The 15705-nt window shown below is 61.2% G+C and overlaps 3 protein-coding genes across 9 annotated transcripts in view; all 3 read left to right on the plus strand.

Moving 5' to 3' along the window:
* LRRC4B (leucine rich repeat containing 4B) overlaps positions 1 to 3631 on the plus strand; it is a 38969-nt gene extending 35338 nt beyond the window's left edge. For all 3 annotated transcript variants that reach the window (XM_030849930.3, XM_060289135.2, XM_060289136.2), the window contains one exon: positions 1650 to 3631. In XM_030849930.3, coding sequence (XP_030705790.1) covers positions 1650 to 3491 — 1842 coding nt within the window. In that variant the 3' untranslated portion in view covers positions 3492 to 3631. The remainder of the gene's footprint in view (positions 1 to 1649) is intronic.
* Positions 3632 to 6732: 3101 nt separating this feature from the next.
* ASPDH (aspartate dehydrogenase domain containing) lies at positions 6733 to 9459 on the plus strand. The gene is made up of 7 exons (XM_030849873.2): positions 6733 to 7259; positions 7620 to 7764; positions 8023 to 8107; positions 8200 to 8349; positions 8432 to 8652; positions 8722 to 8876; positions 9290 to 9459. The coding sequence occupies exons 1-7, from the start codon at positions 6839 to 6841 to the stop codon at positions 9331 to 9333; spliced, it is 1221 nt and encodes a 406-aa protein (XP_030705733.2). The 5' UTR covers positions 6733 to 6838; the 3' UTR covers positions 9334 to 9459.
* Positions 9460 to 9683: 224 nt separating this feature from the next.
* On the plus strand, positions 9684 to 13836 carry JOSD2 (Josephin domain containing 2). Of its 5 annotated transcripts, none has more exons than XM_030849882.3 (5): positions 9693 to 9949; positions 10554 to 10716; positions 12201 to 12326; positions 13259 to 13453; positions 13556 to 13836. In XM_030849882.3, the coding sequence occupies exons 2-5, from the start codon at positions 10571 to 10573 to the stop codon at positions 13653 to 13655; spliced, it is 567 nt and encodes a 188-aa protein (XP_030705742.1). In that variant the 5' UTR covers positions 9693 to 9949; positions 10554 to 10570; the 3' UTR covers positions 13656 to 13836. The 5 variants fall into 5 exon arrangements, with proteins under 5 accessions (XP_030705743.1, XP_030705742.1, XP_030705740.1 ...); XM_030849880.3 differs by having other exon boundaries at positions 9719 to 9949; positions 10557 to 10716; XM_060289251.1 differs by lacking the exon at positions 9693 to 9949 and adding an exon at positions 10061 to 10075.
* Positions 13837 to 15705: the final 1869 nt, after the last annotated feature.

The raw sequence follows: 15705 nt of genomic DNA on the forward strand, positions 1-15705 counted from the left end.
GGATTGAGTTGTCGGCTCTAAAGCACTTAGAACAGCGTCCGGCACCCAGGAAGTGCCCGATGCATCTTAGCTGCTGGTGTAACTATTTTTAATCTTTTTTTTTTTTTTTGGCCATGCCACACGGCTTGTGGAATTTTAGTTCCCCAACCAGGGATCGAACCCAGGTCCTCCACAGGGTGGGCGCAAAGTCCTAACTACTGGACGGCCAGGGAGTTCCCTATTTTTAATCTTTTTGATTGAGGTGTAATTTACATAGAATAAAATGCCTCTCATGTGATGGGTACAGTTTGGGGAGTTTGATTTTCTTTTTAATATTTATTTATTTGGCCCCATCAGGTCTTAGTTGCGGCATGCGGGCTCTTCGTCGCGGCACGCGGGCTTCTCTCTAGCTGTAATGCGCCGTGGGCTTAGTTGGCGCGCGGGCTTATTTGCCCCACGGCATGTGGGATCTTATTTCCCCTACCGGGGATCGAATCCACATCCCCTGCATTGGAAGGTGGATTCTTAACCACTGGGCCGCCAGGGAAGTCCCCAGTCTGGGGAGTTTTGACAGTTACACTCACCCTTGTAGGCACCACCCCAACTAGGGACATTCCTATCGGCCCGGAAAGTTCTCTCGTGCCCCTTCCCAGACTGGCCTCCCCCTGCCCCAACACACACACACACACACACACACACACACCTTTGTGGAATGGACAGGGTCCTACGGCATGTGCTCCTTGGCATCTGCCTGCTTTTGCTCAGCCTGACGCCCATGAGATCCATCCAAGTCATTGTGTGGCAAGTTCATTCCTTGTCATTGCTGAGCCATAGTGTTCCATCCTACAGACACAGAGCGTGGGCCCTTCATCTGCTGCCGGACGCTGGGTCATTTCCGGCTTAGGCTGTACTGAACACAGATGCTGCAAGCACCCGTCACAGGCCTTTGGATGGATATCTGCTGTCATTTCTCTTGAGGAAATACTCGGGCGTAGAATGGCCGGGTCCTGTGTGACTAACTCTCTGTTTGACTTTATAAGAAACCATCAAACTGCTTTCCACAGTGAGCTCATGGTCTTACAGCAAAGGTGGAGAGACGGGGAGGCTCGGCACCCTCACCAGCACTCAAAACTCTGTGATCCAGACACAGAGAACAGACGCGTGGTTGCCAAGGGGGAGGGGGGAGGGGGGAGGGTTGGAGTGGGAGTTTGGGATTAGCAGATGCAAAGTATTATATATAGAAGGTATAAACAACAAGGTCTTACTGTATAGCACAGAGAACTATATTCAATATCCTGTGATAAACCATCATGGAAAAGAATGTGAAAAAGAATGTGTATATATATTCTTTTTCATATATGAATATGTACATATATTTTCATATATGTACAACTGAATCACTTTGCTTTACATTAGAAATGAACATTAAATCAACTATACTTTAGGGACTCCCCTGGCGGTCCAGTGGTTAGGAGTCCGTGCTTCCACCACAGGGGATTCGGGTTCGATCCCTGGTTAGGGAACTAAGATCCTGCAAGCCACAGGGAGCATCCAATAAATAAATAAATAAATAAACTATACTTTAATAAAATAAAAAATTTTAAAAACCCTCTGTGGTCGACTCCGTTAGTATCAGTATCACTGATGGTGTCGCCCCTTCCCGACCCCAGGTGATCCGGACGGACACATTCAAACACCTGCGGCACCTGGAGATCCTGCAGCTGAGTAAGAACCTGGTGCGCAAGATCGAGGTGGGCGCCTTCAACGGGCTGCCCAGCCTCAACACCCTGGAGCTGTTCGACAACCGGCTGACGACAGTGCCCACGCAGGCCTTCGAGTACCTGTCCAAGCTGCGGGAGCTCTGGCTGCGGAACAACCCCATCGAGAGCATCCCGTCGTACGCCTTCAACCGCGTGCCCTCGCTGCGCCGCCTCGACCTGGGCGAGCTCAAGCGGCTGGAGTACATCTCCGAGGCAGCCTTCGAGGGCCTGGTGAACCTGCGCTACCTCAACCTGGGCATGTGCAACCTCAAGGACATCCCCAACCTGACGGCCCTGGTGCGCCTGGAGGAGCTGGAGCTGTCGGGCAACCGGCTGGACCTGATCCGCCCGGGCTCCTTCCAGGGCCTGACCAGCCTGCGCAAGCTGTGGCTGATGCACGCCCAGGTGGCCACCATCGAGCGCAACGCCTTCGACGACCTCAAGTCGCTGGAGGAGCTCAACCTGTCCCACAACAACCTGATGTCGCTGCCCCACGACCTCTTCACGCCCCTGCACCGCCTCGAGCGCGTCCACCTGAACCACAACCCCTGGCACTGCAACTGCGACGTGCTCTGGCTGAGCTGGTGGCTCAAGGAGACGGTGCCCAGCAACACGACGTGCTGCGCGCGCTGCCACGCGCCCGCCGGCCTCAAGGGGCGCTACATCGGCGAGCTGGACCAGTCGCACTTCACCTGCTACGCGCCCGTCATCGTGGAGCCGCCCACGGACCTCAACGTCACCGAGGGCATGGCCGCCGAGCTCAAGTGCCGCACGGGCACGTCCATGACCTCCGTCAACTGGCTGACGCCCAACGGCACCCTCATGACCCACGGCTCCTACCGCGTGCGCATCTCTGTCCTGCACGACGGCACGCTCAACTTCACCAACGTCACCGTGCAGGACACGGGCCAGTACACCTGCATGGTGACGAACTCGGCCGGCAACACCACCGCCTCGGCCACGCTCAACGTCTCGGCCGTGGACCCCGTGGCGGCTGGAGGCGCCGGGGGCGGCGGGGGCGGCCCCGGGGTCGGGGGCGGCGGCGGGGGCAGCGGCGGCTACACCTACTTCACCACGGTGACGGTGGAGACCCTGGAAACGCAGCCCGGGGAGGAGGCCCTGCAGCCGCGGGGGACCGAGAAGGAGCCGCCGGGGCCCACGACGGACGGCGTTTGGGGCGGGGGCCGGCCGGGGGAGGCGGCCGGCCCGGCCTCGTCGTCCACCACGGCGCCCGCCCCGCGCTCCTCGCGCCCCACGGAGAAGGCGTTCACGGTGCCCATAACGGACGTGACGGAGAACGCCCTCAAGGACCTGGACGACGTCATGAAGACCACCAAGATCATCATCGGCTGCTTCGTGGCCATCACGTTCATGGCCGCCGTGATGCTCGTGGCCTTCTACAAGCTGCGCAAGCAGCACCAGCTCCACAAGCACCACGGGCCCACGCGCACAGTGGAGATCATCAACGTGGAGGACGAGCTGCCCGCCGCCTCCGCCGTGTCCGTGGCCGCCGCCGCCGCTGTGGCCGGCGGGGGCGGCGTGGGCGGGGACAGCCACCTGGCCCTGCCCGCCCTGGAGCGCGACCACATCAACCACCACCACTACGTGGCGGCCGCCTTCAAGGCGCACTACAGCAGCAACCCCAGTGGCGGGAGCTGCGGGGGCAAGGGTCCGCCCGGCCTCAACTCCATCCACGAACCTCTGCTCTTCAAGAGCGGTTCCAAGGAGAACGTGCAAGAGACGCAGATCTGAAGCCTCCGGCCCGCCGGGCAGGGGGGCACCCCCGGGGCGGGGGCCGGACCGGGACCCTGCCCCCAGCCCCAGCCCCGCACAGGGGAGGTCGGGGCAGGCAGCTCGGAGCCCCACCCGCGTCCGCACCCCAGGGCATCTCGCCCCAGCGAGGACAGTGCGGGGCTCCGGGAATGGAACCCCCGGGGTTCCGGCCTCGCCCCCCTCCCCGGTCGCGGGAGGGGACGCAGGACGGGAGTGGCCGGAACCCTCCGCTTTTCCTCCTCGCTCTCCCGACCAACTGCTCCCGGCCCTCCGCCTTCCGGGGGAGAGAGGAGCTTTTTTCAGGGGTGTCCTCTCCCCTCACGCCCAACAGCCCTCCTTTTACGATTCAGTTTTTGCAGTTTGACGCCTGTCCCCACCCCACCCCCAGCCCCGCCCTCTAAACTGAAGAGACAGCCACGTGGTCAGAGCCTCCCGAGCCCCTGGCCCTGCCCTGGGGGAGTCCATTCCCGGCCCCTGGTCCCCATTGGCCGGGGGCGGGGCGGCCTCAGCCCGCCCCCCACCGTTGCCCCCAGCCCTCTCCTGCCCCACAGACTCTTTTGATACTGAAGGGAGGTTTGCGTCAACGACTACCTGCTCTGTAATTACTTTAAAAAAAAAAAAACACGGAAAAAGTAAAAAAAAAAAAAAATTTTTTTTTTTTTGGTTATGAAAGCATGGAGGAGAGAGAAAAGAAAGGGAACATGGGTGGGCAGTAGAATGAGAAGATGGAAAACTCCAGGCCCCATCTGGAAGGTCAGTGGGAGAGCCGGCACCTCTGAGTGGTCTTAGGCCCCTACCCTTTCACCTCCGAGGCCCTAGAGAGGGGCTTGGTCACCCAGCACGCCTGGCATTTGTGTTTATTCTGCCTGCACCCCTTTTGAGGCATGTACTAAGGTCCTCTCCCCCAACCTCCCACCTCACAGCAGAAACCTAGGGGGCCTGGGGCTTCCCTGGTAGCGCGGTGGTTGAGGGTCCGCCTGCCGATGCAGGGGACACGGGTTCGTGCCCCGGTCCGGGAGGATCCCACGTGCCGCGGAGCGGCTGGGCCTGTGAGCCACGGCCGCTGGGCCTGCGCATCCGAAGCCTGTGCTCCGCAGCGGGAGAGGCCACAGCAGTGAGAGGCCGCATACCGCAAAAAAAAAAAAAGAAAGAAAAAAGAAAAGAAACCTAGGGGGCCTATCTCCTGGGGCTGCCCTTACAAGGTACCACAGACTGGGTGGCTCAGAACGACAGAAATTTAGTGTCTCAGTTCTAGAGTCCAAGGTCAAGGTGTGGGCAGGGCCGTGCTCCCTCTAGAACCTGTAGGGGAGGGTCCTTCTCTGCCTCTTCCAGCTTCTGGTCGCCTCAGATGTACCTTGACTGGTGGCAGTGTCACCCCAGTCTCCACAGGGCGTTCTCCCTTGTCTCCACAGCACCTTCCCTCTGTGCATGTGTGTCTCTGTGTCCAAATTTCCCCTCTTTATAAGTCATATTGGATTGGGAACCACCCTACTCCAGTACAACCTCATCCTGGTCATCTGCAAAGACCCTATTTCCAAATAAGGTCACATTCACAGGTCGTGGAGGTGAGGACGCAATTCATCCCATCTCAGAGCCAAACCAGAGGGGTCCCATTCAAGACACTGCCGCGCGGAGAAAGCGGGTCACGTCGAAGGGGGGGCGAGGAGTGAGCTGGGGGAGGGGTGCGCCAGCTGGGGCCAGCGGAGCAGGAGGGGCTGCACTTTTGTCTTGTTAACTCAGCAGCAGGAGGCAGAGCCCAGGCCCAGGAAGTGGAGGGGGGGCTACGCTGCAGCTCAGGAGGGCAGCTCACACGCAGAGCCCTCGGAGAGACAAAAGCCAGCGAGTGGGAGCAAATGCCAGCAAATGCCAGCGATCGGCTAGGCCACGGGGCAGGTGCTGGTACGGCTGGGGCAGCCCAAGGTACCAGCGTTGCCGCCTCCAGAGGGCCAGGTCCCCGCCCCAGGGCCGCCGCTTCGTGCTGTCTAGACAGACAGAGGCCAGTGGAAGCAGGATGAGGCACTGCTCTGGGCAGACACAGCTGCGGGCACACAGGGCTGGGCCCCCGGGAGCAGCTCTCGTCTCAGCCCCATCCTCCCCTCGGCCCAGACTGGCCCGCGTACAGGGCAGGCCTGGCGCATGCGCAGGACGGCCAGGCCCTTTGGAGTCCACGACTGAAGGTGGAGCGGGAGGGAAGCCCCCACGACCCCACCGGGGCCCTGTGTCCTCTGAGAGGGCCTGGACCGGGTCCATGCGCCTGGCCCTGCGCCTCCTCCCTGCCTGTTTCTGCCCCACAGCATCTTATCTCCCCCCACCGCCCCCATCTGGAGCTCTTAAAGCAAATTCTTGCCTTATCACCCGTGGCAGCTGCCTCTGCAGCGACGTGTCTGGGGTCCCTGGCCCTATCTGTCTGGCTTGTCTGCTTGGGACTCTCCTCTAGTGCGACGCCTGGCTCCCCCTCGCTCCCGCTTTCATGCTCTCTTTCTCTCTCGTCCTCTTTCAGGGCCCCCAGATCCTGGTTGCCATGGTATCACTGCAGCGAGTACCAGGTGGTGGTGGGGGGCAGGGAGCCGACACTGCCGCAGTCTCCGCCATTTCCGATGCCAGGCACCCGCGAGGCACCGTGGCTGGGGCTCATTGGGGGGGGGGGGCACTCGGCGCCTCCACAGGCCTCGGAGGCTTCTCCTCGGCCATGGGAGGTGGGGAGAGCAGAGGGGTGGGCATGGGAGTGAGAATATAAGGGGGCGAAAGAGGGGTGGCTGGTGGCATCGTGGCCGGGGGAGGGGAGGATAAAAGGTGAGAAGTCAAGGTGAACAGAAGGATGATCAGGCTGGAGGGAGGGAGGTTCGAGGAGGGGCCGGGGGAAGGGACCCCTCCACGGGAGCTGGTGGGGTTGGGGGCCCACTGAGGCTAGGATGAGCCGAACTCCAGCTCCTGCAGTCTTGTGGGGAGAGGGTCATGACCAGGCCAGGCCTCCCTCGGACCTTGGGGGAGATGAGGGCCTGGCTGGAGACAGAATGGCAGCCAGCCCAGAGGAGTCAGGGGCGGCAGCTGGAGGGATGGAGATGCGGGAAAAGGTGGAGAGACAGCGATGGGAGTGAGAGAGATCTGAGATGGAGACAGAACCAAGGGAGGAAAACACTGGAGGAGGAATGCTGACAAACACGGGTGCCAAGGCACGGGGGGGGGGGGCGGGGGGGGAGCGGCAGCAGGGTGGGGACTGGAAACACAGGAGCAAGGGGACAGACAGAGCCCAGAGTCCCCCGTCACCATCTCCTCTCTCTTGCTCCCAATCCTCTCTACCCCAACCCAAGCAGGATGCAGTTTCCATGACAACCTGGCCGGCCAGAAAGGGGGGCAGGGGACTGCAGAGGAAATTTTCCACATCAGCAGGAAGAGGATGTGATGCAGAGAAGGAATGGGCTGGATACATGGGGGGGGGCGCCACACAGGGCCCTGGAACCCCAAAACATCTCGCCCACTGCCTCCCAGGATTCTCATCCTGCCCCCAGGTGGCGCCCCCCACACCCCCACCTCTGGGCCATAGCGGGGGAGGGGGAGGGTTCCAGAGAAGCTCAAGGGTCAAATGTCCAAAGTTCAGCCGCTGCCCAAACCTCGTGTGTGGGGTGAGGTGGGGGGATGGGAGACAGCAAGAAGCTGCGGGGCTCAGGCCGCAGGCCGCCCAATCCGCGGGCATGGCTCTCCACGCGGTCCCGAGGAAGGTGGGGGTACTGGGCTACGGCCGCCTCGGTGAGTCCTTGACTGTCTGGGGCTTCTTCCCCAGGCCCCTTTCTAGAGCCCCAGAAGCCCCTGTCCTCCACAAACATACTTTTCTTCTGTGTCTTTATCTGTGGCTCGGCTGCCTCTGGCTGACTAAGTGTCTTCCACTCCTCACCGCGGGGCTCCAGCCCCCTCAGGATCTCCGTCCTCCCCTTTCCGAGTCTCTGCCCCCCACCTAAGTTTTTGTGTCCCCCGACTCTGGGTCAATGTACTCCCTCCCTCACCTCTGTCATTCCCTCTCCGGGCCTCTGTCCCCCTCTCTCCAGGTCTCTGTCCCCCTCTCTCTGGGTCTCTGTGCCCCTCTCTCTGAGTCTCTTTCCCTCTCCCCAGGACAGTCCCTGGTCTCCCACTTGCTGACTCAGGGACCAGAACTGGGCCTAGAACTTGTTTTTGTCTGGAATCGTGACCCAGGACGAATGGCGGGGAGTGTGCCCCCTACCCTTCAGCTCCAGAACCTTGCTGCCCTCGGGGAGAGGTCAGTGACCTCGCTGTGAGAGAATGGGACTCTCTGAAGCTCCTGTTCTGGCCTCCCTTAGGTGCTGTGTGCTCTCACGTGATTCCCTTACCCTCTCTGGACCTTGGTTCACCCAAATGTGAAATAGGACAAGCCTCTGTCTTATTTCCCTTCCCAGGCCAGGGCGAAGAGTGACAGGCCTCCATAGACTCTGGGAATCTGGGGAGGGGAGGTCTAATACCTCTTCAAGGTCCTCGCTGCCTCTCTCCCCTCTCTCAGGCACCCTGACCTTGTGGTGGAAGTGGCCCATCCCAAAATAATCCACGAATCTGGGGCAGAAATCCTGCGCTATGCCAATCTCCTGGTGAGCTCTGTGTCTTCTGCCTTGGCATCACCCCGCCCTAAAGTGGGATCCATCTCTTCACCTCAGCCCCTCCCTACCTTCATCTGCCCCAGGTGGGATCCCCCTCAGCCCTGGCTGACCAGGCCACAGAGCGGCAGCTCCTGGAGGCCTCGCATTGCTGGGGCCACGCTGTGTTCGTGGCCCGGGGGGCCCTCTGGGGCACTGAGGACATCGCCAGATTGGACGAAGCCGGGGGCCTCCAGGTGAGGGCCTGCTGGGCTCCCTGGGAACCGGAGGGGGCCAACAGAGACCCCCAGTCCCCCCGACTCTGGCTCTCACTTCCAGAGCCTCCGTGTCACCATGGCCACACACCCTGATGGCTTCCGGCTTGAGGGACCCCTGGCTACGGCGCACAGCACTGGGCCTCGCACTGTGCTCTATGAAGGCCCTGTCCGCGGGCTCTGCCCCCTTGCCCCCCGAAACTCCAACACCATGGCTGCTGCTGCCCTGGCCGCCCCCAGCCTGGGCTTCGACCGTGTGATCGGGGTGCTTGTGGCCGATTTCAGGTGAGCGAAGCTGAGCGGGGGTCTGGGCTGGGGCCAGGCCAGCCGGACTGACCACCCTGCTTGCCCCAGCCTCAAGGACATGCATGTGGTGGATGTGGAGCTGAGCGGACCCCCGGGCCCCAAAGGCCGAAGCTTTGCTGTGCACACCCACAGAGAGAACCCCAGCGAGCCAGGCGCTGTCACCGGTTCTGCCACCATCACCACCTTCTGGCGCAGCCTCCTGGGTGCGGCCACGCTCCTCCCCGGCGCTCCTCTCCCCAAGCCCTGGGCTCTTGTGCTCTGCAGAGCTTGGGTCTCAGGCTCTCTGAGTCTGCAGTTCTGATTCTGTCTCTATCGATTCATCTTTATTCCTGAGTCTCCTTAACCTTCTACTACACGACGCTGAATCTTTATAGATCTCTATCTCTGTCCAAGTCTCCTCTCTCTGAGCCTCTGTGTCCCCCTCTCTCTGGGCCTCTAGCATGTGAGTCTCTGTCTACCCCCCAGGTCTCCGTCCCTCTATCTCTGGAATTTGGTCCCTCTCTCTGGGTCTCAGTCCCTCCCTCTAGGTCTCCACCTTGGTCTGTCCCTTCTTCCAAGTGTCTGTCACTCCTTATCTCTCTGTCTCAGCCTTTCATTCCCCGTATCTCCTCCGCAGGCTGCTGCCACCTGCCCTCCAAGCCGGGGATCCATCTCTGCTAAGAAGCCTCCTCCTTCCCAAGAGGACATCCTCATCTCATTATTTACCTCCCACCGCCACCGTCCCGCTGCTGCCTCAGTATCCCCAGACCTCCCTCCTGTCTCAGTAAATATTGGAGACGCTTCTCCCTGCGTAGTCTGGTGTCTGATCACTTGTTTCCCTTCTGTGACGTCACGCTTTGTCTTCACACTAGGCATGATGTCATCACAGGGAGCGGGCATACAGAGTAGCAACACCCCTGGAAGCTATCGCGAGAGCCTAGTCACTACATTTCCTATAATCCTTCGAGTAGCAGGGGGCGTGGTAGTGTGCGAAGGAGAGGGTCGCCTCAGGGCACATTTCCGGGACTCACCGCGGGGGCCGACGGAAGTTGTAGTCCCGCGTTCTCGGGGGCGACAGCGAACTTCCGGGCCACGCCGCCCGGGCGTTCCGTGCGGAGCAAGAGCTCTCGCGAGGGTCGCCGGGAGTCGTAGTCCGGATCGCGGGGGCCGCCGGGAGCTGTAGTTCGTCCCTCCTGCCCAGTCACCGCGGTGCTGCCCGCCCTGTTCTCGGAGGCCAGAGCTGCCGGCCAGGGGGATGCGGGAGCCCCCGCTTCGGGGGAACAGAGAGGCAGGCGGGGTGAGGGTCGTTGCCAGGCAACGGGCTAGCGCCACGGTTGGGGTACGGGTCGGGGAGAGGGCTCTGTTACTCGGTGTCCGGGGAGGGGGCCCTGTTGCCAGGTGACAGGAGGAGAGAACTCTGTTGGTTAGTGACAGGGGAGGGGAGTCTTCTGTTGCTAGGCGACCAGAAGAGACCCTGTTACCTAGAGACAGGGGAGGAGCCTTCCTCTATTGCTTCCTCTAAGTAACCTGAGGAGAGACTGGTTACCTAGTGGGGGGGGGGTCCTCTGCTGCTGGGTAACCAGAGAGGAAGCCTGTTACCTAGGGACAGGGGAGGGGGGTTCTCTGTTGCTAGGTGACCACCATAGGGGACCCTTTCACTTAGGGATGTGGCGGGGGTGGTCCTCTGTTGCTAAGTGAGCAGAAGAGAGAGCTTTTTTCCTAGAAATAGGGGATGGAGGTACTCTGTTGCCAGGAGAGCGCCAGGAAAGCAGTCAGTGGCCCGGTGGCCGCTCAGGCTGCCTGAGCCCCCACTCAATGACGGTGCCCCCAGGGCCTGCTGGCAGGTTCGGCTTCCTGATCCCAGGCCCCTGAGTACCTTTTCCCCCACCCTCACCCCCAAGCAGGAGCCGAGGACGGCATGTCCCAGGCCCCAGGAGCTCAGCCAAGCCCGCCCTCCGTTTACCACGAACGGCAACGCCTGGAGCTCTGTGCCGTCCACGCCCTCAACAACGTCCTGCAGCAGCAGCTCTTCAGCCAGGAGGCTGCCGATGAGATCTGCAAGAGGTGACCATCACCCGCCCCAACCCCTGGAGAAGCAGGGCTCACAGAGGTGGGGCAACCCACCTGGGTCTCAGAGCAAGGCAGGGGCAGAGCCCCGGGGCTTTCTGCTGCCCCATCCCCTGCCTGGGCTGGACTCTGGGACTCAGAGATTGAGAGTGCCTCCTGCGCCTGTTCACCCCTCTCTCCTCAGCCCCAGAACAGGCCACATCCTTTTATGTGGGCCCTCATCCCCCACTCTCCTCTGGCCTCCCAGCTTCCGGTTTATCTCGTTCAGTCCAGGCTACATAGAGCTCCCGCGATGACCCTGCCCCTCCCCTGCTCTCAGTGCTCCCATGGCTCCCCAGCACCCCGGCAGAAGTCCCAAGCTCTGCAGTCTGATAACCAAAACCCTGTGTGCTGTGATCCCCACCCGTCTCTGTCGCTTCATATCTCACTGCTCCCCTCCAAGCAAACTCCTCTCCAGTCCCTGAAGGAGCCCCGCCACGGTGCCTCTGGGCCTTTGCACAGGCTATTCTTTCTGCCAGGCACAGCTTTCTCCTCTCGGCAGCCTGGAATGTTCCTCCTCACTACTCAAGATTTCAAACATCACTCCTTTGTTATCTCTCTGCCAGATCCCCTCCTCTCTGTCCCCACAGCTCTGGCCCCATCATCTCCTAGACCCTTTCGCCCCATCTCTTGCTCACAGCCCTCCCGTGCCCGTGCCCCTGCCCCGGCATCCTCAGGCAAAGTCCCAGCCCCTCAGACTGATTATTTTAGAATGTATTCATCTCCTCTGTCGTTCCAAACGGGGATCAATCAACTCTTCCATGGCAAAGCCATGCTGGAGACCCAGAGATGAGTCCGCTATGAGCCCTGCGCTGAGGGAAGCCAGGGAAACAGATACACAGAAAAAGAATACACAGCTTTCCCCTCTCCGACCCCTTCCCCTGCCCTGCCCACCAAAGGCCCAGAGACAGAACAAAGGTGCCATTGTCCAGAGGAGGCAGAGCCCAGAGAGACAAGTGGTGGTGGGGTGGGCCTCCTGGGCTTGGGGACAGCTGGACGAAAGGCTGGGGGTAGCAGCACAGGAGATGTGGTTGGGGACAGGTGGCTGCAACGGGTGGGATGGGCCTGAAGCCAGGAGGCCAGCAGGGGACAGGTCTGCAAGGCCAGGCTGAAGGGCTGGGGCTCTCTCCTGGGGTGACGGGGGTGCCAGGAAGGGCTGGGAGCAGGGGCAGGGCCGAGGCAATGCTGGGTGTAGAAAGAGCCCCCAGGAGGGGGAGGATTGGAAGCTGGGGGAGGGACAGGGCACACATCCTTGAGGCCAGGGCAGAGAGGGTACGGGGACAGGAGCAGGGCTTGGGGCTGATGAGTCAGGGGATTGGAGAGAGGGAAGAGTCCCAAGGCTGGGTGACTCACGGACCCTGGGACTCTTTGGCTTTGTGGGGGAGGGGGAGGCCTTTCCAGGGAACCCCTAACTCAGGAGGCCCTGACCACCTCCCAACCAGGTTGGCCCCAGACTCCCGGCTGAACCCCCATCGCAGCCTCCTGGGCACCGGCAACTATGACGTCAACGTGATCATGGCCGCCCTGCAGGGGCAGGGCCTGGCCGCCGTGTGGTGGGATAGAAGGAGGTGCGACCGAAAGCACTGTGTCCTGTGTGCTGAGCTTGGCACAGTGGGTGCGGTGTGACGGTGGTCAGTGTGGGACAAAGCAGGAGGAGGGGATGGGCGGAAGGTTTGCATGGGTGGGTCATGGACGGCTGGCAGGCCGAGGGCTTGGGAGGTGGTAGAGGGATGACTCGATGGTCAGTGGGGTAGGTTGATGGTAGCTGGCTGAGTAGATGCACGGTGAGCGGGCGGCTGGATGTGCTGGGGAGGCGGTTGGGTGATGGGACGGTGTGAATGGTTGGGTGGCTGAGTGGTTGAGTGAATAAAGGATGAACAGCTGGTGGGCAGTGGTTACCAGATAGGCGGTCGGGTAGACGAACGGATCAATGGATGGATGCGTGGATGGAAAGGATGAATGAAGAGTTGGGTGGACGGTGGAGAAGCCGCTGGGCTGCTGGCTGGCTGCTGGTTGATTGAATCAGTGGGTGGATGTGACGGGGTGAAGCGTTGATGGGCTGGATGGTGGGTGATTGTTAGATGGCTGGGAGGCCTGGATGGGTGAGTGGGTGGGCAGGTGCTGTATAATGGATGGATAATGGGTAGAATCAGCAGTAGATGCGTCAGGAGCGGATGGGGAGTGGGGTGGGTGGTGGAGTTGTTGGGCGCTTGGATGGATGGAGGTAGGTGCATAAGGGACGGATAATGGATGGACAGGCAGATGGTGGATGGTGAAGGGGGAGTTGCCGGGTGGGGGGTGGCTGACTGGGAGGTCTGGGTGGGGAGGGGGAGCAGGTGAGTAGAAGGAAGCAAGGGGTGGGTCGGTGGAAGAGAGTCCCTGGGTGGCTCGTGCAGCCACCGCTGCCACCAGCCTGGGCCCCCCACACCCGGTAACGCCGGGCTGGCGGGCGCCTGCGGAGGCCGGGCCCTGACCGTGGCATCCCTGCCCCGCCATGCAGGCCCCTGTCCCAGCTGGCGCTGCCCCGGGTGCTGGGGCTGATCCTGAACCTGCCCTCGCCCGTGTCCCTGGGGCTGCTCTCCCTGCCGCTGCGCCGGCGGCACTGGGTGGCCCTGCGCCAGGTGGACGGCGTCTACTACAACCTGGACTCCAAGCTGCGGGCGCCCGAGGTCCTGGGCAACGAGGATGGTGTCAGGTGAGGAGAGGGGGTGACTCCAGGGCTGGGCGCCAGACGCCCCTCCCTGGGGGGCACCCCCAGGCACCCCCCAGGCCTCAGTCTCCCTGTTTCTCTGCCCAGGGCCTTCCTGGCAGCCGCGCTGGCTCAGGGCCTGTGCGAGGTGCTGCTGGTGGTGACCAAGGAGGTGGAGGAGAAGGGCTCCTGGCTGCGGACAGACTGACCCCGAGGAGGAGGGGACCACGGCCGCCCACGGGCGTGGCCCCTGCGCATCCACATCCAGTTCCCAGCGCCGGGGGAAGGGCCAGGCCCCGCACCTCCTGGACCCAGCGGAGGTCCCAGCCCCTTCCTCGCAACGCCCCCGCCACATGCCACTGCTGCCTCAATAAACCAGATGGATGATTTGCTCCCAGCCTGGCCTGAGTCTTACTGGGGGCCCCTTTCCTTCAGTTACGCTGGTTTATCAGAGAGACCCAGGCAGGCCTGGCCAGGATCCGAGCTCTCTGCCACCTCCCGGCTTGGTCACTCATCTCTCGGGCCTCAGTTTCCTCATGGGGGTGGGCCCAGGGGAAAACAATGCAAATGCCTGCCCTCTCGAGGCACCTGGGAGAGACCAGGAGTGAACAGAGAGACGCAGTCCAGGGTGTTTAGGGAGATAAGCCCCAAGGAGAAGGAGAGGGTTTACTTCTTGACTCCCAACTCATCTACCAACTGCAGTCATGGCCCCAAAAGATGTCCAGATCCTCATCCCCGGAACCTGCGAATATGTTCAGGTGCGTGGCAAAGGGGAACGGGAACGAAGGTTGCTAATCCGCTGACCTTAAAATCGGGAAATTATCCTGCATTGTCTGAGTTGGCCCGATGTAATCCCGAGGGCCCTTAAACGTGAAGCGAGCACGGGACTTCCCTGGTGGTCCAGTGGCTAAGACTCCACTCCTCCACGGCAGGGGGCATGGGTTCAATCCCTGGTCAATACCACATGCACGGCGGTGCAGCCAAAAAAAAAGTGAAGGAGGTAGGAGAGGAGAATCTCAGACATGACTAAGGAAGCAGCATCAAAGAGATGCTACACGGAGGGGGGCGCTTTGAGACAAGAGGGGTCATGGGCCAGGAAACGCAGGCAGCCTCTAGGAGGTGAAATACACAAGGAAACGGATTCTCCCCCCGGCCCCCAGAAGGAACCAGCCCTGCCCACACCTTGACTCTAACCCAGTGAGACTCATTTTGGACTTCCGACCTCCAGAAATGTAAGAGAATCAATGTGTGTTGTTATAAGCCACTACGTTTGCTAGAGTAGCCAGGGAAAGGAACACCGGGAAAAGGAACACCAGGGAAAGGAACACCAGGAAAAGGAACGCCAGGAAAAGGAACACCAGGAAAAGGGACACAGCGTAGAATTCCTCAGGGCAGTGGAAGGTGTTGCTGAGGAGGCGTTTGAGCAAAGACTGGAAGAAGGGGAGGGAGAGAGGCAGGCACGGAGAGGTCTGCAGGAGAAGCATTCCAGGCAGAGAACAGGCAGTGCAAAGGTCCTGAGGCATGCTGGTGTGGCTGGAACTGAGGGAGCGAGGGAGAGAAAGGGTGGAGAGGTGACGGAGGGGGAAGATGGTGGCCAGTGGGACTTGAGCAGAGGAAGGACAGACTCCCACTGGGTGTCCTCCCCACAGTCTCCCCTGAGCAGCCCCCATCCTGTCCTGTACCCTTCCCCCAGGGCCCCCTGTCCCTCCAGGTCTGGCCTGTGCAGCTGGATGCTTGCCCTCCTCAGCTCTCGGGCTGGGAGGAAGACACAAGCGGATGGATGTAAAGACCCCCAGTCCCAGTGGTGGGGTGTTTTAACAGGGGTCCCATGGGACAAGGTGGGGGCCACAGGAAGATGAGGGGTCCTGGGGGAGCTGGCTGAGGGGCGTTCTCCAGGGAGCCAGTGGGAAGGGAGGGAGGGCCCATTCCAGAATTAGAAACAGCCCAGATTGAGACCTGGAATGTTGAGGGAGATGATTTCTCCAGTAGCTATTTGAGGAGGTGATAAAGAGATAAGGGTGGATCCTGGCAGGTCCACAGCCCACAGGGCCTCCAAGAGCAGCTGAGGGGCTGGACCTGGTCCAGGGCAATGGGTAGGGCTGTGAGCAGGGGGGCAGGTCAGTCCTGAGTGCAGAAAGACCCTCTGGGGCCACGTGGGGGAAGGCTGGAGGCTGGGAGGCCCAGGAGGAGGCTGAGGGTCCCAGTGGGAGACACATGGGGGAAGGCTGGAGGCTGGGAGGCCCGGGAGGAGGCTGAGG

The sequence above is a fragment of the Globicephala melas genome, chromosome 19 (assembly GCF_963455315.2).
Source record: "Globicephala melas chromosome 19, mGloMel1.2, whole genome shotgun sequence".
Taxonomy (NCBI): Eukaryota; Metazoa; Chordata; class Mammalia; order Artiodactyla; family Delphinidae; genus Globicephala; species Globicephala melas.